The sequence below is a fragment of the Equus asinus genome, chromosome 2 (assembly GCF_041296235.1).
Source record: "Equus asinus isolate D_3611 breed Donkey chromosome 2, EquAss-T2T_v2, whole genome shotgun sequence".
Lineage (NCBI taxonomy): Eukaryota > Metazoa > Chordata > Mammalia > Perissodactyla > Equidae > Equus > Equus asinus.
In genome coordinates this window covers 77,431,819-77,453,859 of record NC_091791.1, presented here as the reverse complement: position 1 = coordinate 77,453,859, position 22,041 = coordinate 77,431,819, and the positions used below count along the sequence as shown (strand labels likewise).

Here is a 22,041-nt window from a genome sequence, read left to right as displayed (position 1 = left end):
GGGTAGGGCATGTTCAGAGCAGCACTTAGGACCTCCCTGTAGGCATGCACCACAGCTGCTCCTTGATAGGGCACCAAGCCAGGGGGCAGGCCTTGCCCAGGCCCCACCTAAATGTACCTTAGGGTCTAGAAGGCCCTCCCCTGGGAAGGGAGGAAACAGGACTGTGTGGGAGTGAGGCGGAAGCCTTGGAGCAATGGCTGCTATGTGCAGGGTAACTTCCCAGCACAGGACACAGGCAGGATGAGGTGACGGGGCAGAGAAAGTGGCTCTCCCTCTCAAAGCCTGTCACCACCTCCCAGGCTGGTCCTCTATCCTGGGACCTCTGTGGTCCCCGTTGCCCCAGCTCCTCCCATTAACATAGCACTGCCTTGATCCTGGGGACCCAGGCACAGAGAAACACATTGCTCAAGTGGACACCTGCCAGAGGCAGTGGTTGGAGCTAGCAAGTGGGCTTCACCTGACACCCCAGTCTGACTGGCAGGGGACACACCATGCAGCACTATGTTGAGAAACATGCCCAGGGTCCAGTGGCCCACAGCATCAGTGAGTGCACCACCAGCCCCATCCTGGGAAGGGGGCACTGCAGCACTGACCAGTTCAATATGAGTCAGCTGCTGGGCCAGCACCAAGGGGTCACAGCACACGCCCAGGATGTCCTTCTGAGCAGCTGGCGGCTTGGCCTTGAGGATAGGCCCTTTGTCCATGGCCGGTGAGCGGAGCTTCTCCCGCAGCTCCTGAAGCTGGCTTCGGGCAGCCAGCGACAGCAGCAGGCTCTGCGTCATTTGGGCGATGGCCTTCTTCACTGTGCCATTCTCCTGCAGGGCACAGGGGGTGATGAAGGTGCCGGCGTGGGCTGGCAGTAACACCACTACTTCTCCAGAGGGACCCATCTCATCTCCAGGGATGGGCCTAACTTTGAACCCACATCCCCTATGTAACCCTGCCATGGGTGCTTAGGCCTTTGATGACACAGAGGGGTAGTGTGGGGCTCTCTGAGGACCTCTGGGGAGGGTGGGCTCAGCTAGCTGTCCTGTGGGGAAGAGAGCTGAGGGCCAGGGGTAGGCTTTCGGGTCTGAGAAGCACGGCTTTCCCAGTAATAGCCAACTGAGGTACTTCTTGTGGCCTTCCCACAGTAGGATGACAGCATCCAGAAGGGCTTTCTCTGGGACAAAGATCCTTCGCTCCGTGGGTAGGGGCAGCCCTGCTCCCAAGCTCTCCCTAGGCTTTCTGAGACCTCTGGGCAGACAGAAGCTGCTGAGCACACAGAGCACTTCCATCGTCGAGGCCCAGCCAGCCCAGGCTCCCTCTCGGCTCTCCAGGTTTCCTGTCTCCTCTGCAGGCCAAGAGCCAGCTGGGAGCCATAAAAAGGCAGACAGGCTCTTACAACTTCTTAACTATGCCCACACTCCACCCACCCAAAGGCTAGGAGAGGGTGGGGCCTGGGCTCATTCTAGCCCACCACTCGGGCCACAGGGTCTCCCACTTGCAGAGGGTGCCCAGGGCCAGTCTGGCCTGTTGCTGGCCAGCTGAGCTGTTTTCTTGGGGGGTTTGGAGGGGCAAAATGGAGCCACGCAGCACTCCTCTTGGGGGAGTGACAGCAAAGCTGTCCCTGAAGACTCACTCTCCTGTGAGAGTAGACCCTCCCTGGGACATAGACCCAGGGAGTTCTGCCAGGGTTCAAGGAGGGAGGACCTCACCTCGTCACACTGAGTGACCCGGTGGGTGATGGCCTTCAGTTCCACCATGGCCTTCTCATCCTGGAAGTCATAGGGGAAGGCCTCTGTCCACTCCTTTAGCAGCTGCACGATCTTGGCTGAGAAAGACTTCAGCTTGGCCTGGGGAAGTGGGGGACAGAGTGAGGTCTTACCCTCCAGAGTGGGCGACAAGATGACAAGTGGTTCAAGTCCCCCACCCCTGCCCCGGTCTGTAACATCCCCCACCCATCTCCCTGCAGGACCTGCGACCCCCGCCCCAAGCTGGGTCCCTGGGAAGAGACGTGACCCACCCAGTCCACCTGCAGTTTTATCATACCTGCTTTGTTTCATATTCCCCTTAAGGCAGCTCTCTTTGTCACATAAATAAATTCATTTTCAAAAAACTTATCACTACCATGACATAGAAAACTAATTTCATTTGCTGTAATTATAAGTTACCCACAAAAAAGAACACAATAAAAAGCAAGCAAAATCACTAACATTAAACGAGTCTCTCGCCTGCCCCCTCTCGGTTACAGGCAGGTTGGCAAGTGCTGGGAACTGGTGCCAACTGGAGGTGACCTCCTCCCAACTTCGTGTCACGGTAGGCGGTCCGGGCCCCCTGCTGTCGCCCTAGGTCCACACACACGCATACAGCCCGCGGAGGGGGAGCCGGACGCTCAGTGCCCAGCCCGCACTGTCCTGCCAAACGCCCACGTGGGCCCAAACCTCTCCTGTGCCCGCCGAGGCTCCTCCCTGGCCCTGACCAGCCCCCTGCCGGCCCGTACCTGCCCGACTTCGACTGCCCTGGCTCCTGGGGGCGGCCTCGGCCCTCAGGACCCGGCTCTCACACCACCCAACACTCCACCCTGCATCTTCCCACCCCCGTCTGCCCACGCTGCTGCCACCAACCCACCTGATGCTCTCCTCACCCCGGCCACGCCCCCAGCCCTAGCCATGCCCCACGCTCCCAGCCCGTCCTTTAGTGTTGGCTTCCCAGCCTGGTAGAGTCTTTCCCAGCTGGCCCCCTCCTCCCTGCAGCCACTCCTCCTTGCCAGAGTTCCATGCACCTGGCATTCCCAGGGGCCCTGCTGACACTTCCCCCAGATGCTACAGCACCCCACATTGAGCAGAAGCCAGAACCCAGAATTCCCTCCTCAGAGGCCCTGCCCTGCCTGTCACCATGGGACAGAGGATGGCTGCTCACCCCAGGCTCCTCTCAGGCTTCTACTGTCCCCACACTGACCCTTGGCCTAGAATTTCATCCCCCAACTCACCCTGCTCTGGCTTATTTCCACCTGTCCCTTCAGGACCCCTTCCTGACCCCCAGGCTGTGGACAGCGTCTGTGTCTGTCCCTGCCCAGTGGCACCCCATGTCAGGGCCCCTCTGGAGAGGAGACTCTGAGGGGGGGTCAGGCGTTCACAGGCCTTTGCTGCAACAGGCGGCCTTGTGGAGGGGACGTGGAGGGGAGGGTCATCAGCAAACCAGGACAGGCCCTGCTGTGCTGCAACCCAGACTAGGCCCTGCCAGCTCTTTGACAGCATACCCACCACACCTTCTTCTGCACCAGACCCCAGGCTTCTAAAAGCCTCACCCCACGTCCCTGCTCCCAGGGCCTGAGAGACAGCAGTGGCTTCCTGACCATCCTGACTGCCCAAAGCCTGGCTCAATCAGAAGAGACAACAGTAGCAAACAGCCCTATTTGAGTCACTGAAAACTCCTATTGAGTAGGTGCCAGCCTGAGGGTGCTGCCACCCGACCCGGCTTAGAGGGGCAATGACCCAGGCCCCACTGGCTGCTTTTCTACCAGCTATAGCCAGACCTTCCATTTTGGGTGTCCTAGCACTGACCAGGAGAGCTGGCAGAGCTGTCTGCGAGAGGGGGTAGGGGGCGTGCCCACCGACAGCAGTTACTTCCCACCTCCTGGGAGGTGTGCTCAGCTCTGAGTGCAGCCCTCCTCTGGACCCCGGGGGGAGCCACACCACAGGTGTGCCAGGAGGCCAGAGGTAAGCCAACCTGCCCCCATCAGGGAGGGACCCAGGGTGGACTCAGCCAGACCCTGTCCTGCCAGCTTACTCTGACCATGCTTCTCTCCCTAGCGTGAGCCAGAGGAGTAGCGAGGGGCAGAGAGACGGGCAGCTTCCCATCAGCAGATTTTACCTTCTCCGACACGGCCTCCAGCTGCTGCCTCTGCTCCAGGCAGATCTGCCCTACACGGGCCAGCAGGTCATGAGGGGGGATGAAGACCCGGGAGCTCAAGAGAAACGTAAAGATGTATGTCCTCTGAAGGAAAGAGACAGGGAGAGAGGGTGAAGATTGGGTCAGGCTTGGCGTGGCCCCCCAGGTGTGGCCACAGCCTCTCCTCGACCTGGTCCAACCACCTCCCAGCCCAACATCACCATCCAGCGGCCATGCCTTCTCCTGCATGGTTTACATCACCTTGAATGCCCTTCCTTCTCACTGCTACCCAAATCCTGTCCACCTTGCAAGGCACAGATCAAACCCCACTTCGCAGCACCTCTCAGAGGCCTCCCCTGACAGGCTTGGCTCCTGGCAGTCTTATTCTGCTAGGATTCTCCCCTGCCCTCGGTCCTACCCCATGATGGGAATTGAACCCAGTCTTGGATGTTGGTGGGACTCTGGACCTGTGTGAGCCTGTTGCCCAACCCAACTGGGGCAGGGGTGCTCCCCGGGTTGGGCTCCAAGCCCGCTGCTTCTCCAGATCCTCACTGGCTTTGCCCAGGGCCAGCGGGGTGGGGCCTCATCCAGGGGGCAGGGCAGGGCCTCCTCAGCCCCTGTTGCAAGCCCCCATGCAGTTGCTACCAGGCTGTGGGCCTTGTCCCCACCTGCCACACCAGGGCCCCTCTGTCCCAGGTCAACACGCCCCTCGTCACCGGGCTGTGTGGTGCAGGCTCTGAGGCGTCCTCATGATCTGGACTGAAAGGTGGCAGAGAGCAGGGCCCAGGGCTGAGGGTTCTCCAAAGGCTCTCGTCGGGTGGGGGTCAGTGCCTGTGGGATCTCCACACTGGGCCCTGCCTGCAGACGGGGCGGACGTGGGGGTTGGGGAGGCTGCTTGGGGCTCTCCCGGGGACTCTGCTCCCACATGGCTGCTGCAGGCTGGGGCTCAGGACCCTCCACTCCCCTTCCAGGCCCAAAGGAGCACGTGTTCCTTGCTGCAGCCCAAAGCAAGCTGGGCTGTGTTTGCTGGGAGCACAGGCCTCATGGGACAGGCCTCAGGGCCTCAGGTCCTCACTACCCCCATGAAGCACTCAGAGGATAGAGGGGGAGGCTCTCCCTCGCACAGCAGGGGTTCCTCTAACCACCCCCAAACTTCCCATGCCCTATCCCCAGACTGTGCAGCACAGGCGCTCAGGGGTCCCATCTGGTCTGTGGTCCCCTTTCTAGCAAATGGTTCAACCCTGTGAGGAAAGGCACCCAGGTGTCACACCTTGGAGTTGTTAGCCAAAGGCAAGAAGAAAATCCAGAGAGGAGCCATGTGTTTCCCAGGAGAAGCACGGAGACTGACCTGTGTCCCCGGCTGCCCACGTATGCAGGGCAGGGCAGTGAGGGAGGGCAGGAAACCCAGGAGCTGGCGGAGGAGCCGACGCCCAGCTGGACTCTCTGGGCTCCCCATTTCTGCCCCCGCCACCCCTTTGTTCTCTCCTGGGAAGCACGATCCCAGGGCACAGTGCTTTGGGGGTGACACTGTGTGACAGTTGGCTAAGGAGACCACTCTGGGACACACCTAAAAGAGGCTCAGCCGGCCCAGTGGCTCAGTGGTTAAGTGCACACATTCTGCTTCGGAGGCCCGGGGTTCGCCCGTTTGGATTCCAGGTGCGGACATGGCACCGCATGGCAAGCCACGCTGTTGTAGGCGTCCCACATATAAAGTGGAGGAAGATGGGCACAGATGTTAGCTCAGGGCCAGTCTTCCTCAGCAAAAAGAGGAGGATTGGCAGCAGATGTTAGCTCCGGGCTAATCTTCCTCAAAAAAAGAAAAAAAATGTCCTTGGTTTTAGGAAAGATAAAATCTTTAAAAACAAAAACAAGGGGCTGGCCCCGTGGCCGAGTGGTTAAGTTCGCGCGCTCCGCTGCAGGCGGCCCAGTGTTTCCTTAGTTCGAATCCTGGGCGCGGACATGGCACTGCTCATCAGACCACGCTGAGGCAGCGTCCCACATGCCACAAGTAGAAGAACCCAACGAAGAATACACAACTATGTACAGGGGGGCTTTGGGGAGAAAAAGGAAAAAATAAAATCTTTCAAAAAAAAAAAAGGTTTTAAAAAAAAAAAACAAAAACAAAAACAAAAGGGGGCCGGCCCCATGGCCAAGTGGTTAAGTTCGTGTGCTCTGCTTCGGTGGCCCAGGTTTGGCCAGTTCGAATCCTGGGCGTGGACATGGCACCGCTCCTTAGGCCATGCTGAGGCGGCATGCCACATGCCACAACTAGAAGGACTCACAACTAAAAATACACAACTATGTACCTGGAGCTTTGGGAGAAAAAGGAAAAATAAAATCTTTAAAAATAAAAAAAAGAGGGGAGGCTCCTCCCACAAGGTCACTGCCCCAAGACCAGCACTGGGGCGGGAGGACCCTTCCCTGGGCTTCTTCAGGGCCTCGGGTCCCCTCTTCCTGGCTCTGCCACCTGGGCCCTCAGCTGCCATGTCTACACCACCAACACCAGCCCCGGCCAGGCCCTGAGAGAGTTTACGGGATGGATGCGAGGACAGACAAAAGATAGACAGAGCCCTAGGAGGAAGGGAGGCAGCCTGACATGTGGGGTAGGCCAGGAACCCTAGGAGCTGAGTTGACTCCAGCACCATCAGATAAAAGCTGGAGGGTGGAGGGGGACAATACCTCACAGCTCTGCCCTCAGGAGGGAGGGGACACCGGGAGGAGGCTGGCGCAGCTCAACTCTGCAGAGGGAACAAGCAAGCCCAACACCACTGCTGCTAAGAGACGTCATCTGTCACCTATGGAGGCATTAGGGAAGCCACACATGACAAGGGAACTCTTTCTCTCTGTTCTAAGTATGTACCAGTGCCATCCTGAGGTGACAATGGAGGATGTGGATTGTTGTTGAAGGCCAGCCCTGCCTGCGGGCATGTGCCCTGGGATCTGCATGCCAGCAAAGCTGTCCCCTCTGGTTCTGGACTATGGAGGTTACCAGTTGAGACACAGGACACGTGCTGGGTGGCCCCTCACCAGGACCCCGAGGTGCTGGCCTTGCTCTTGAGACTCCTGTTTCTCCCCCAGGAGAACTCAGGCTCCTGCTCTGGTCCCTCATGTGTCTGCTTCCTTGTGCCACCAGGGCCATCTCCCACCTGCCTGGGAGCAGCAGGGAAGTCACTGCAGGTTCCTCTCACCTAGGCTGGGGCGGGGAGCAGGGTAGGAGGCAAGGAAGGCAGAGGAGGTGGGGCTGGGGCTCCTCGCTGCCCTGCCCTCCCCTGCTGCCCCCTCCTGCTCCATCTGGGCCTCCCTCCCTGTCCCAGAAGCAGCCTCTCCTGGAGCCCAGGTCGCTCCCACCAGTCACACCCCTCTCCAGGCTCCAGGCACTCACATCAGGGTAATAGTCCACCGTGGGGACCAGGTGCTCCATCAAGGCCTCCAGCGACCCGGAGATGAGGCGACCATCTTGAAAGATGAGGTCCCCGGAGCCGCTGGCCCCGCCTCCTCGCTCCCCCATGCTGGGCTGCCCCTGTCCGCTACAGCTGGGCCCGAGGATGCTGGAGAAGACGACGGATGTCTGGGGCATAGTTTCCTGAGAGAGAAGAACGAGGCCATGAGGCATCAAAGGCGCCTCCACTAGGCCCTCCTCCAGGCCAGCCTGCAGCCGGCGTGGGTGCAAATGCATGGTGAGAGCCCCTGAGGGCCAGCAGGGGCATCATTAGATAGCTCAGGTGGGCAGGCGGGCCCCTCAGTGGCCCGCAGCCACCAGGTGTCTCATAAATGATTCTTCAGCACCTGCTCCATGCATACCAGGCCTCAGTCCATGGGCCTGGACACACAGGGCCCTGCCTCCTAGGGGGATATCCCAGGGGAAGAAGAGAAGCTACAGAGAAAAACAACGCCCAGGAGGAATACACAGAGCATGAGGGTGGTGGTCAAGGCAGCCTCAGGTGGGTGGCTTTGGGACAGACTGATAGTGTTAGCTGTGCAGCTTCCTGGGATAAGAAAGAAAAGTTCTAGGCATAAGGAACAGCAGGTGCCAAGGTCCTGAGGCCAGTGTGTGTGGAGGGGATAAGGAGAGAAATTGGTCTGAGGAGTAATGGGCCAGGCCATGCACACCGGGGCCCTGGGTGCGGCATGCTGTTTCTCCAACTGAGACAGAATGCATGGGGGCTCAGAGCGCAGGAGCAACCTGACTTAGGGCGAAGGTCACCATGGCTGTCATGTGCAGACCCAGCAAGAGAGGGATCTGAAAACCAAGGAGAGACTGCTCAGGTCAGGTGGTAGCAGAGGGGGAGGGGAGCAGGATCAACTGAACTCTGTGAAGCATGGCTCTGGCCCGAGAGCCTGCCCAGTGTGGGGAAGAGCATTAGGGTGGGCTTTGGGGAAAGATCTGGAACTTGCTTTTGGACACATTAAATTTGAAATGCCTGTTAGCCACAGATCTCGGGCAGCAGTCTGGGGCCCGCTGCTCCCACTGTGGGGGCACGCACACTGTCCTGGCCCAGTGTGGCGGGGGCTGAGGTCTCCCACTCTCGCTGCAGCAGGCCTCTTCTGGGAGCTTTCCTGAGGCCCAGGAGAGCCTGCAGCCCTCGGGGACTCCCATCGCCTGAGGCGGCCGGCCGCCCGGAGGGTCAGCATGATGCCCATTTGCCAGCAGAGGCCCCACTTGCTCAGCTAGTCCCAGCCCTGGAGGGCAGCCGGGCTGAGGTCGGAGTGGAGGCGCTGGGCCTTCCTGCCTTTGCGGGGGCCACAGCCAGGCTGTGCCCTCTCAGGTCACTGGCCAGCAGGTCCCACAGCCCCAGCACCTGCCTCCCCAGGGAACCATGCTGCCCTCCCTCTTAGGAGGAGGGCTGCCTCCTCAAGCCTGGGGAGTTAGAAAGTGTACATATCCTCCGAGGACCCCCAAAGCCCTCAGTGCTGACCTTGCCGTTGATGCCACTGCCCCCAGGCCAGCCTGCTCTCTGACCAGGACCAGGGCAAGCCTCTGAGCATTCTGGCCTCAGTTTCCCCACTGCGCAGAAGAGCAAATGGTAGCCATGACGATTTCACTGCCATGAGAGGGCCCCAGGCTGCACAAGCAGGGCTGACTCCCACCCACAGCACATCAACGGAGCCGCACACCAGAGGAAAAGGGCACCCAGCCAAACAACGCTGGTTTCCCTGCCAAACACCACCTTGGAATCCTCGGAAAACCCTTTGTAAAGAGGAAGGAGCTCAAAGGAATTCCCCAGGACAAGGCTGGAGTTGGAATGTCTGTGGACCCAGGCTCTGCTGCCCTCACTCCAGGATGCAGGTTCGGACTCACAGAACACTCCCGTCTGCACACTCTCAGGCCCCACAGTGTCAGAAGCCTGTGAGAAACTCCGGCAGGCCCACCACCTGTGCTTTAACAAGCCCTGCGGTGGTTCTATCTTGTCATTTTTTAAATAACTGTTTTTTAGTGCAAACAGGCTGTTCTTAAATCAGCATGTTTCTATATAAAAGCACAGTGAAGAAGCAGGAGACCCAGGGCTGGGCCTGTGTACAGAAGCACAACCACCATCTAGCGGGTCACCTGTGAGGGTGGGCTTCAAGGCAGGAGCCCAGAACCCCCTCGGGGAATGGGCAGACCCCACTAGGGCCATGCAGGACCACCCCAGCATCTCCCCTGCCCCAGGACCCACCCAGGGATGCTGGCTGGGGCTTTGTCTCTCTGAACAGGTATCCTGCCCACATATCACTCCTCTCCCTCCTCCTCTGTGCACTGAGTCCCTGGGGTCCTGGGGAACCCCCAGAGCCCCTTCCTTGCCCCTCACTTCAGTCCCTGGTAGAGCCCACCCCTCCCAGTCATGAGCACTGCAGGGAGTGTCTTGAGGCTCAGGGCCAAGTGGGAGGAGGAGGTTCCCGGAGTGGGGTGTCCTGGGCAGGAATTTAGAGCACCCTCAGGTTTGAATCTCTGCAACAGACTAGCTCCTTGTTTCTGGACAAGTCTATCCAGCCTCAATTTCCCCAGCTGTTAAATGAGGTGACTCCCGCTGAGCCCTACACCTGGCACCTCTGCGGACGCCCCTCTTAGCACTGTGGTCCCTTCTGTCTTTGCACGTGGGGTCCTCCTCTCCCATCCCAGCAAGAAAAGGAACTGTGACTTCTAGCCACACACCTGTGTGTCCATCACCACTAACTGGTCCCCTTCTCTGGCCACTCAGAGCAGAGCTCCCAGGAAATCTGGGCTCACATCTTGGGAGCGAACACACAGCAAAGGCAATCACAATAAGAAAACAGCAGCTGAGACCCTGAGCACCTTGTACGCACCACCAGCGACACTAATGCTAGAGCCGGATAATCTCCTTAACCCTCACAATGACCCATGAGAGAAACTGTTATTCTCTGCAGGCTGCAGAGGAGGACAAGGCACCAAGAGGCTAAGTAACTGCCCCAGGTCACACAGCTAGACTGCAGCAGTGCCAGGATGGCAGGAAAGGCAGGCAGGGAGGCCTGAGTCTGAGCCTGGCTCAGCCACTTGTAGCTTCATCAGAATCCTCAACCTCTTGGAGCCTGAATTTCATCTGTAAAATGGGCACAGGGAGCGCTCCTTCAGAGATTTGCTGGGAGGATTAAATGAGCCCACTGTGTACAGAGCTGCTCACTAGACGTGGAATCACCTCCCCACTGAGGACCCGACTCCCACAGCTGTGCCTGCTCCTCACGCCCCGCCCCAGGCCATGTGGGTGCCCAGGACACAGAAGCGCTGGATTATTCTAGACACACTGACCTCGGAGGCCCCCAGAGAGCCAGACCCTCGCGGATGCTCTAAAGCAGGTGCATGGCCAGAGCCACAGCGTCAGAATCCCCAGGAATCTGTCAGTAGTGTCTCTTCTCCGAGTCAGAACTCACCGGTTTTCGGGGTTTAAGATCCTCTCCTAAAGCTTCGCTGTTCTGAGTGCAGCCCGGACCAGCAGCGCCATCACCTGGTCGGTTGTTAAAATGCAGGCCCCGGAGTTCTAGCCGAGGCTGCTAGGTCAGGCCCGCGTCCTCACCGGAGCTAGTCCCTTTGAGGGGTTCAGCCTGCAGGTGAGGAGAGCCAGCTTCCCCTGGGTCAGTGCCACTCAGCTCTGGCTGCACACCAGAATCACCTGGGGAGTTTTAAAGAAACCACTTTGCCCACCTCCCACTCCAATAATTCTGATTTAAGTGTCCTGGGGTACAGCCAGGGACTGAGGTTTTTCAAGGTTTTCCAGATGAAAATAGGAGCAGGAAGCACAGGGAGCTCTCTCCAGCCTCAGCCACTTCTGACGCATCCAGACCCGTTTGCACGCTGTGGTCACGGACACTCAGCGGAGAGCTCCAGAAGCCTCCTGAGTCCAGCCCAGGGGTGGGGAGGATAGAGCACCAGCTTCTGTAGGGCCAGAGGATGAAGCCCATGGGGACCGCAGCTCTGCCCCCAGTCGGCTGGGGCAGGCCGGCCTGGACGCTGCAGCAGCCCTTCTGGGGAGAGTGGGGTCAGACTAGCACCCAGGCTGCCTCCTTGCAGCTCCTCCTCTGTTCAGGCAGGAAGACAAGCACCTTCTAATTATAGACGCAGTCGGCTCACAGCAAGGCAAGTGAACGTGATTCACCTCTCCTAGAAGACAGGCCTGGGAGCTGCCTGCCGCCCGCAGGGCCAGGTGGGTGCAGGGCAGGCCCAGGTACCCAGGTGCAGGAGGGAGAGGGCTGGCTGCGGGCTCAGGGGCAGCAGCCATGGGCTAGCACCTGCCTGTTTCATACCTGGGTTTACTTGGCTCTCTGGGGGCACTGCTGAGGAAGGGGTCCTCCCTGCATCTGGGCCCAAATCCTCCTGGCCGAGCCTAAAAGGGTGCCAGGTGAGGAGGCCACACTCGTTGCTCCTGCACAGGTGGAGCAGCACTGTGAGGGTCCGGGGAGGCAAAGAGGGCTGGCGGGGCAGAGGCTGAGGCCCAGGGGCCCTTTGCTACCTGCCTGGATGAGCTGCCACCATCAGTGTCCCGCGTGCTGGCTGTAGGGGAGGTGGGCCAGGCAGGCAAAGCAACAAGGTGCAGGGCTTGGTGCGGCTGCACTGCTGCCCCCTCTAGCTTTCCGCCCCCTCCCAGGGCTCCCCCCACCGCTCTACCTATCCGGCCCTCCCCACTCAGCCCAAGCTCCTCCATCTGCCACATCTCCTGCTGCTCCCCAGAGCACGAGTGGCTGCAGTGGGGTCCTGCACGTACGCCTGCTTCAGGGCTCACGCCTGCTCCCTGCCATGGTCCAGCACAGACAACACGGCCTCGGGAAGCCCCGGCCTCCCGCAACTCCATTCTTTTAAGGCTCCTTGTCGGTACCCCCACCCGCGACCATCCATCCACACTCGCCTGAGTCCTTTCCTGTGTTTCAGGTCTGGGTCTGGGCCTTGCCTCGATGGCACCCAAGTGGCCCAGCACCGGCTGCCACTGCTTCTGACCTACGGCCTCTGACCTAGGCCCTCACAGCCATTAGCGAGTCACATGCCTCCTGCCCAGGCTGCCGGTTCTCGCTGAGGCATGAGGCCCTGCGGATCCATCCAGGGGCCCACCTGCACAGCCCAGAAGTCAGGGCAGGGCCACGAACACCCTAGTGGCAAAGCTGGGTCAATGGGACATGGGAGCCAGAAGGTAAATTCCCCTTCCGCACCTCAGATGGACAACAGCTTCACGGAGACAAAAGACATCCAGAGACATCCTCTCCAAAGACATCCAGAGATGCATCCCATGTTGGAAGGCACCCTACATCTATTCACTCTCCCCTGCTTCCTCCTGCTCCCCTGGGACCTCACTCCCCAATAAAGTCTTCTCACACAAGCTTTTGCCTTGAGCTCTGATCTCCAGGGGAAGCTGGCCTCAGAGAAGAGCAGCCATTAGTCTTGTTTCCATGCCCGACTCCAATGTCTAGAATAGGCCCATGCTGAAGGCCATGTATGTCAGACAGGGACACTGAGCTTCACGGTGTAGGGTGGGAGGACAGATGGGGGACGCACGGAGCGTGGCTTCCAGCCCAGAACAAGTGCCTGCACACCAAGTGTGTCGTAGTCAGATAGTAAACTCGGTCCTTGGGTGCTGCACAGCCCAGCCAGGGGACTGCATGGACACTGCCCTCGATCCCCGCCAACCTTTCCAGAGGGTGCAGCCTGCAGCTCGGCATCAATACAACTCAAGTCAGAGACCCCTTTTAGGGGACTCAGCCAAAAACTTTAACTTCTGAGTATTTGCTGCTGCCCTGCATCTCTCTCACACACACACACACTCACATCTAAGGAACCCACTGCACCAAAGTATGGAGAGCATGGAAGCTGACTGGACTGAGGGCCCTGGAGCAGAAGAGGGGAACACAGTGGGGGCAGCCGGGATCTGCAAGACTTCTGGGCCTTTGAGAGAATAAGTGGAGAGAGCTTAGGCAGCCTGAGTGCCATGAGAGATCCTGGGAGAGATGGGAAGAGAGGGTTTTTAGGAACTTTCTGCAGAAGATTACGAATGAAATTCCCTTTTGCAGCCTCTTCAAGAGATTTGAGCTGGAGAGTAGAGTGCCACTCACTGCTTCCTCGCGTGGCCCTAGCAAACTTGGGCCTTGAGAAGTCCATGCCCTCCGTCAGGAAGCAAACTACAGAGGAAGGTATCAGCTTCTGGCCACTCGTGTGCAAAACCCAGATACGCCCTAGGAGGGGCAGCCACGCCCGCACATGTGTGTACACCTTTTATGATCTGGGACACCGTCCTTCCACTCACAAACTCCAGTTATGCTCAACATGGTGGCCTTCAGAAACCCTGTATACCACTCTCATGACCCCAGGAGCCCCCTGGACCCCTGGGAGCTGCAGCTATGATGGAGGCCCAGATCATTCTGAGCCAGGGCCGCCGGCTTAACTACGATGGCCACAGCCTTCTGTGAGCACCCAAATGTGACCGTTGCTACATCCTCAAGGGCTTCACGCATCTTCACTCTCGTGCTTGTCCGCGCCTGGGCAAGGGTGACATGGGCAAGGGTGACATTGTTTCCCTCATGCTTCTGCTTCCTGTGCTGAGAGCCCATCAAGGCCCAGGGGAGGCCTGACACTGCCCAGTGGTCTCATAAAAGAATCCCACAGCTGAAGCTGTCACAAATGATTTACTTAAACACAGTTGGGTCAGGAATACAAATGACACTGACTCTAGCTACTGCAGTGTCTGTACAGAGTCATCCCTGCTCACAACTGTCTGGGGCAGCCCTGCATGCCTCGCTGGAGGGTTTCCCATGCCCAGGGTCTGCTCTCACAGAGATGAGCCCGTGAAGGCAAGGGTCCCTGCCCCAGAGCAGGGCCTGCCGGCCTCCAGCTCACTGCCTCACCCCACACAGGCTTTACCATCCTGGCTCTGGGCAGGGAGATGGTGGGGGCAGGAAGGGACTCAGGGTGTCCAGGTGGGGCAGGAACCTCATCCTTCAGGAGCCACATGGGAGTGGCCAGGGCCTGCCCCACCTGCCCCTCCATGGCCCTCAGGCCTCCTGGCTTCTGCTTCTTAGCTACTTGCCCCCAACACCAACTCTGCACTCCAGGGCATGTCTTGGGAAAGAGAGGCAGGACTCAAGGAGCATGCACTCCCCCCACCCTGGGGCATCTGCAGGAAGCACATCTCTCAGCCCAGAGGGACAAAGGGAGGGACGTTGGAAGGTGGCACCAGGGATAACCGGCTGGCCTTGGACACAGCCAGCTCTGCTCCAGCTGACAGTAGGGTCGACAGCCCAGGGAAGGGAGAGTCTACTGCACAGCTGAAGGCAACACTGTCAGGCTTCTGTTCAACTGTGAAGGGACTAGCTGTCTGGGGCAGGTTCCCATGGTATGGTCAGAATCTTAGGACCCCTTCCAGATCCTGGAGCCTGCAATTCTGGAAATTTCTGAGAAATGTAGTAGCAGGCACAAGCTTTCTCTTGGCTAACCTTGTTGTACTTTTTAAAATTTTTTGCCGAGGAAGATTCACCCTGAGCTAACGTCTCTTGCCGATCTTCCTTTTTCCCTGGTCCCCGCCCCATGAATGGTTGTATATTCTAGTTGTAAGTCTTTCTAGTTCTTCTACGTGAGCTGCAGCCACAGCATGGCAACTGACAGATGGGTGGTGTGGTTCCACACCCGGGAAATGAACCTGGGCCACGGAAGCAGTGAGTGCCTAACTTTAACGACTAGGCCACCAGGGCTAGCAAAGCCTTGTACTTTAAAGGTTTATCATCAGGAGTTGGACCCAGCTGTGTGCTGGGCATTACACATCTCATCTCACGTGACACAATTCCCCCAACCCAGGGGGGCAGGCGGGGAGACATCCTTTCTGATGGGGACGTCAAGTTCTGGGGCTTACAGAGGTTGCCCAGGCGGGCAGCAGTGAGTAGCTCTGCTGAGGCCTGCCTGCCTCACAGCCCTGCTCCTTCTTGGTGTTGTCATTTCTCCTCATACCTAGCCGGGGCATGACCCTTTCAGCATCCGATGAAGGCTGAGGCCCTCCCCTGGACCCATGGATATGCACACTCCCATGGCATTCTGCAAGTGATTCCAGGGATTAATGGGCTCCCAGAAGCTCGTCCATGGACACCAAGTTAAGAAACCCAGGTTCTTGGAAAACTGGGACAAAAACAGCCCTCCGGCCCATCCTGCCTGAGTCCCCAGGGATCTGCCGGGAGGTGGAGGAGGGGCCCCGCTAGCCCCCTGCCCGTGCCAGGCTTTACAAGGGGTGCTTCTTTCCAAGGCAGCACATGGGCTTCTATTTTTTAACCTACTCAACACAAACGGAGGCTATTTTTAGCTCAGCAAGCTGCAGGGCATCACAATTAGCAACTGAAAATTACACATCTTGCCAGTTCTCCCCTCTGTTGGCTGGAGGGAGAGAGAGAGAGAGAGTGCTCCTGGAGGGAGCTGGGTGCCAGCCCTGGGCCCCCACCCTGGGGAGCCACTTAACCAAGAGGGCAGCCTTTGGCAGAGATTTCAGAATTGGTGCATTCACGGAGCTGTCTTGGTTGCATCCCCATTCCAGAAAAATCCAGTCTTGGTGAGAGCAGGGCAGGAGCCCCGTGGACACTCAGAGGCCACAACTGGGGACCAAACCATGCTGGCTACTTGGACCAGGGCCAGCAACTCTGGAGCCCAGCTCTGCTGGGGACCTGGAGCAGCGAGGCTGGGCCTCCTGTCCCCATCTGCAAAATGGACCCCGATCTCCCTTCTAGGGCTGTCTGGTTCTCTGAAATAGTCTGCACTGGGCTGGCATAGGAGGTGGGATGTTCCACAGAGCCCTTACTCTTTGCCCATCTCTCCATTCATTCACTCATTCATTCATTCACAATTGTTAACAAGGACCTGCCTAGACACTGGAGATCCACCAAAGAAGAAATCAGGGCTCTCTGTCCTCGCTGGGCCCTGCCTGGAGCAGGCTGTGGCCGGTACCCGTGATAACCACACAATAAACCCATGATATAACGGGTTAGGAAGGTATCAGTGCTCTGGGAAGAGGAAGAAGAGAAGAGGGTCAGGAGTGTGGGGGCGGGGCAGAGGGCAACTGAACCGGTGCAGAGGCTGACCTCCCTGAGGACGTGAGATCTGAGCAGACTTGAAGGAGACTTCTGGAAAAGGAAGAGTGCCATGCACAGAGGGAGGAATGTTGCCAACGTTTCCTGGGCCCAAGATCTGTGAACCTTCCATCCCATTCGCTCCCTGGAAACAGTCTTGCCTGGAGCACTTCCTGTTGGCTCATTCACTCCAAAACAAATATTTCCTTATTATCCATGTGTCAGCCCTGCTAAACACGGATCTGCGCGGGGGTGCCCCCTAGCTCCAGTCCAATCACGTGGAATCCCCCTCCCCTGCCAGGTCCCCAGGGTCTGCAGTGGGCGGGGCGCCCTCCCTGCCCTCCTCCAGGCCCGCCTGCGCCTGCACAGGTCTCCAGGTGGACTCCTCTGGCACCACGTTCGATGAAGCGCCCCTTCAAGGAGGCTCTCCCAGATAGGGCAGGTGACCCCCTCAGGGAGCAGTCTGGGCAGAGGAATTGGCTGAAGGCCCTGACTTTACACAGCAGGGAACTCTAAGGAGGAGGCTGCAAGTCAAATCAAAGTTGTAAATTAAATGCTTGTTTAAATGCATGCCCCCACCTCACATGTATAGGATTCCTGGCGCGAATGGAAAACCTCTTGGTAAAGCTTTCGTGGGTCCTTTGCAGCAGTGAGGATTTTGGCCTACTCTTTGGGCCTTCTCTAGTCACACCACCTGAGCGGGGGAGAGGGGAGGGATTGGGGGTCACCCCTGCCAGAAGCAGGCCATCAGGAGCTAAAAGTGGCCTTGACTCTCTGGGATGTTGTGACACTAAATTATAATTAAGAATCTGCCCGCTGCAGGGTATAGGGAGAGTAGAAAGCTAGGTGTTCAGTGTGGGAGCCGAGGGGCCCACCTCAACTATTGGCTCTGCCACCCAAAGGGGAGGGGAGAGGGCAGGGGTCTGGGAGTCCTCTTGGTTTGGACAGAGGCTCAGGGACTCACAGCGGGGGACAGATGGCAGGAAGTGCACTGTACCTGTATTTTCTCTGCCATGAGGCCGTGGCCAGCATCTCAGAGCCTTCTCCCTTCTACCTGGCAGGTGGCAAGAATAAGGCCACACCCGCCAAACAGGACAGGTCAGGTGGTAGAAGCAGCCATGCATCCTTAGCTCCCCTGTCACCCCCTGATCTGCCCTGTCCTGGGATCCTGCTGTTTCCTAACTGGGTTCACAGACCTGAAAAGGCATCAAAAGCCAGCAGGCCAGCAGTGGACAGGCCACTTTACCGTGGCCTCTGGAGTCGCGTACGCATTACAGGCTGCCAGGGGAGGGGGAGACCCAGAGGGGACTGTCCCTGCTGCCTGAATCTCACTAACTGGTGGGAAAACCCAGGCCGAAGAGCTCAGGCTCCACAGGGGCAGTGGGGCTCACAGACAGGGCAGGGGCAGGTCCGAGGGGCTTCGGGGGAGGAGGGGCACAGGCCCCAACTGCGGCCGCTTCCCCTCTCGGGTCCTCTGTCCTCTCCCCACTTCTCTAATATCCCTGTCATCGCAAGCTCAGTGTCCTTCCCTCCCCCACTCCACACCCCCTACCCCTTCCTACTCCAGGACCCTGTGGTTTCCCTGAATGCTGGAACTCTCTTGACCCGCCCCCATCCCCAGCTAGAGTCAGTTGGCACTGGCAGCTCTGCAGGGAGAACACACAGTGACCTGCCAGTAGCCAGGCCCTCTGGGCATCATCTGCACAGGGCGCAGGTGAGTAACACCTGCTGAGAGAGTCTTTGTGCTTTGCTCACTGTCATTTCCAGAGACCCAGTTGGCACAATAGGATCCAGGAGCCAGGACCCTGCAAGCCAGACCTTGGCCTCTGCCCCAGGTGGCCTGTGGTCCAATCCTCAGCCACTGGGGAGCTGCTTCCCTGGCCCTGCTACTGCTGCCTGGCCACCTCAGGCTCCTCCACCCCCAGGGATGGAAAGGCCTTCCCCCAATGACCCCCAACAACAGAAGGGCACAGGAGCTGCCCTTGCAGCCTGAACTCAGACCCTCCTAAGGCAGGAAGCTCCCTACTGGGGGCTGTCCTGCCCCTCCCCAAACCCCAGCTCTCAGATCTTCCTAACTTTGAGGTGAAACGTGTCTCCCTCAAGCTCCAGAGAGGTCCTGACTGCTGGGGCCACACAGGGCAGATAGTTGGAGTCCGGCTGCAAGCATGGGCTGGGGTCCAGCAGCCTGGCAGTGAGGCCTGGCCACCCGACAAGCTGGGAGTTAGCACCCTCCTCTGTAAAACATCACCTCCAGCACCTGTTTCTCAGGCGGTAGTGAGCACGCAGCGAGGCTGCCATAATCAGGACACGCTCAGTACCTGCTAGTTTGGGTGGAGTCAGAACTGCAGGACACTGGTGGGCACTCTGAGGTGACTCGTTGCCTTCCTAGACACAGATTATGGGGGCTGCCCCTCTTCCCTGATCACACCTCTGGGGCCCCTCTGACCTCCCCATGCCCAGGACAGCCTGTGGGCCCTCTGCAGACAGGGAGAAAGGAGAGAGAAGCTGCCTCCTGCTTCCAGGCAGGCAGATCCACTGACCTGGCTGCACTGCCCTGTCCCAGCATGTGGGGCTCAGAGTTGGCTCTGGCCTCAGGGTGGCTGCTTGGCCCCTGCCTAGAGTGGGGAGTGGCAGGGGTGACACCTCTGTGGCAAGGCCTCTATAGTCCCCACCCCTCCTCCCTCTGCACCCCCATGGACTTTCCAGCAGGGAAGCCCTTGGGAGGACATGGCTGGCCCTATCCCTGCAGGTAGGGCCATGGGAACACCCTGAAGCTCCCACCTCTCCGTCCTCCCAGCCTGCTTGGCACTGGGGACTGGAGGGCGAGGGGTGACGTCTTTCACATAAACCAAGCTTCAAGAAACACATCCACAAATGCCGTGAGGAAGGGCCATATTTACCTTCATGTACCCTCTGGGCTGGCCAGGGCCGTCCTGCGGCCTGGCAGAGGGCTGTGGGCCAGACTCCAGCCAGGAGGCAGCTGCCATGGGAACCAGAGACGCAGCACCTCGCCTGCTGGCCGGGTGCCTACTCAACAAAGGCCCTGCCTAGGGAGCGCTGCTGATAATTAAAGCTTTGTTACAGACGCATGATTCATTTTTTTCTTTCTGAATTCCTTCCTATTACCAAATACTATTTGAATTGACTGAAGGAATCTTGCCATCTCCTCTTCACACTCCTAAATACAAATTCTGCTGAGTCCACGGTTTCTCCTCTTGGTTTTTCCTCCTTCTTTTCTCCCTTTCTGTCCAGTCAGCTTCTTCTGGTGGCTGCTCAGGGGACAAAATGCCATTGTCCACCAATAACCATCCCATTATTGAGCCCTGAGAGGCCCAAGGTCGGAGCAGGTAGGCTTTCAGAGAATTGCTGCCCTTTCCCGGCAGGGCGGGCAGCTGGCACGCTGGTCTCCCACTCAGGGCCCTTGGGGCCAGAGAGGATGCCTGGGGCCTCCCCCTCCCCACTTACCCTCTGTCCTCCTTCCCTCTTGGGCCAACTCCAGGGGATTCCGCACGGGTCACCCGAGCGCTCCTGCACGTGGCAGCCAACCCGGACTCCTGGAGGCTGAGCTGGGCACAGGCTTAGACAGGAGAGTTTGCGAACTAAGATAAACTTCAGAGCCAGTCCCATCATTTCTGGAAGTCCCCTCAAGGTGCCCCGGAGGTGGGAGGGCTAGGGCGACAGGGTGCAGACCCCCACCTCAACTGAAGTCGCTCCCCTGCGATCCTCTTCCTATAAGGGGCATCCACTTAAGACTGCTGCTGATCAGAGTCTGGCGCAGATGCTAGAGCTCCAGCCGTCAGGAAGGAAGACCCAGGTTCCAGGGGGAGCATCTTACCCAGCCTCTCCCGTGCGAGGAGCGGCAGGGCAAGGCTGTCAGCGAGCCAGCGGGCCAATGAGGGGACCATGTCAGAGCTGAGGGGCCTTGAGAGGCAGGGAGCCTGGGTCCCCCTAGATGGACGGGTGGCGCAGGGGACAGGCCCCAGCTCAGGCCTTTCTAGGAGTGAGTGGCAGCTTCCACCTCCCCCCAGGCTGCCTGGTGGTACTGGGGTATGGAAAAAAGGAAGTACTGCTCTTTTATTTTTAAATGACATCTAATTAGCCTGAGCAACGATTTTCCTTTGTGTCTAAAAACAAATAAAAATCAACTTCCTTTGCTTGAATTGTCATCCTCCTGGCAGATGCCCAGAGTGGCGCCCCTGGGACCCTGCTGCTCTGCGGGAGCCAGCAGGGCAGGGGCACCCAGCTCCCTGCTGGGCCCGAAGAGCCACGGTCTTGGCCAGCAGCCACAGCCTTTCGGAAACAGGACCAGGACATGTGTCTTGACCCTCCAACAAAAACATCTCCCACTCCCTGTGCTGTGCACACCAGCAGCTTTCCTGCCACACACCCCACATCCCCTGGCCCTGGGGGCTTGTTACCAGGTGGCCAGAACCTGGCCAGTCCACTGGAGTACCAGTGGCCACCATCCCTCCTCAAGGCAGAGCCCTTCCCCACGCACCACACTGCACACGCTGCTGTCCCATTTTCCAGATGAAGGAACAAGGGCCCAAAGGGCTGAAGTCATCCACCCTGGGGCATACAGCACCAAAGTAGGGGAGCTTGGACTTGAACCCCAGTGAGTGTGACCACCATGATGACATGAAACCCAGGGCCATCAGTACAGGCTCAGGAGGAGGGAGAGCAGGTGTAAGGCCAAGGCAGGTGGGAACCAGCCAGGGCTCCTGAGAGATGGACAAGGCCTGGCCCAGAAAGAGCCCCCTACATGGAATGTGCAGAGCGGGGCCTGTGAGTGCAGCATAGATCCAGGCCCTCCCTGAATGGCCCAGCAGCCTCACTGTCAATGAGTGACATTCACAGAGGGCTTCCCACCTACTGGGCCATCTTACACATCCCCATAGCACCCTCCAAGGCATGATGGTCCTCTTGCCAGATGAGGTGCAGCAGAGGAGGCTCAGGACAGCCTGAAGCCACACAGTTTGGCAGGCCAGAGCCAGGAACCCAGCCCAGGTCTCCCGCCTGCAGGCTGGAGCTTTCCACTAAGAGTTGAAAGTGAAAGGCAGCCAGAGAACACACCTGCCCTGCTGTGCCTAGGAAACGGGCCCTGTGCCCAAGCTCGCTTACAATGTGGTGAGCTGCCTTCCTGGACAAGACAGACAGGCAGAACAACAATTCCTGACAAGTGAGGGATACCCAAAGAGATGAGCAGTGGAAGGAACAGTGGAAGGGATGAAAACGCTGCAGTGCATTCTCCTGAAATGGGAGAATGGAGACATAAAGAGAAGAATACATGAAATCCATGGCCTAAAAACAGAAAGGCATATTCTATCCAGAATATTCATCCACACTGTTCATATGTCGCATCACCAATGAAACCTTGATAGAGTCTCCAAACATAAATGTATGGGTGATAGGGGCCGGCCCAGTGGTGCAGTGGTTAAGTGCACACGTTCCACTTCGGTGGCCCGGGGTTTGCCAGGTCGGATCCCGGGTGTGGACATGGAACTGCCTGGCACGCCAAGCTGTGGTAGGCGTCCCACATATAAAGTAGAGGAAGATGGGCATGATGTTAGCTCAGGGCTAGTCTTCCTCAGCAAAAAGAGGAGGATTGGCAGCAGTTAGGTCAGGGTTAATCTTCCTCAAAAAAAAAAC

The 22,041-nt window shown here is 58.4% G+C and overlaps 1 protein-coding gene across 9 annotated transcripts in view; it reads right to left on the bottom strand.

Moving 5' to 3' along the window:
* Positions 1–22,041, bottom strand: part of RASGEF1A (RasGEF domain family member 1A) — an 81,798-nt gene that overhangs the window by 7,501 nt on the left and 52,256 nt on the right. For 7 of the 9 annotated variants that reach the window (XM_044758192.2, XM_070491908.1, XM_044758203.2 and 4 more), the window contains 4 exons: positions 7,256–7,456; positions 3,856–3,978; positions 1,698–1,835; positions 594–815 (listed from right to left, as the gene is read on the bottom strand). In XM_044758192.2, the coding sequence (XP_044614127.1) occupies positions 594–815; positions 1,698–1,835; positions 3,856–3,978; positions 7,256–7,450 (678 nt within the window). In that variant the 5' untranslated portion in view covers positions 7,451–7,456. Of the gene's footprint in view, positions 1–593; positions 816–1,697; positions 1,836–3,855; positions 3,979–7,255; positions 7,457–10,740; positions 11,396–22,041 lie in introns of those variants that run through there. The other 2 variants (XM_070491913.1, XM_044758194.2) reach the window with 2 other exon arrangements.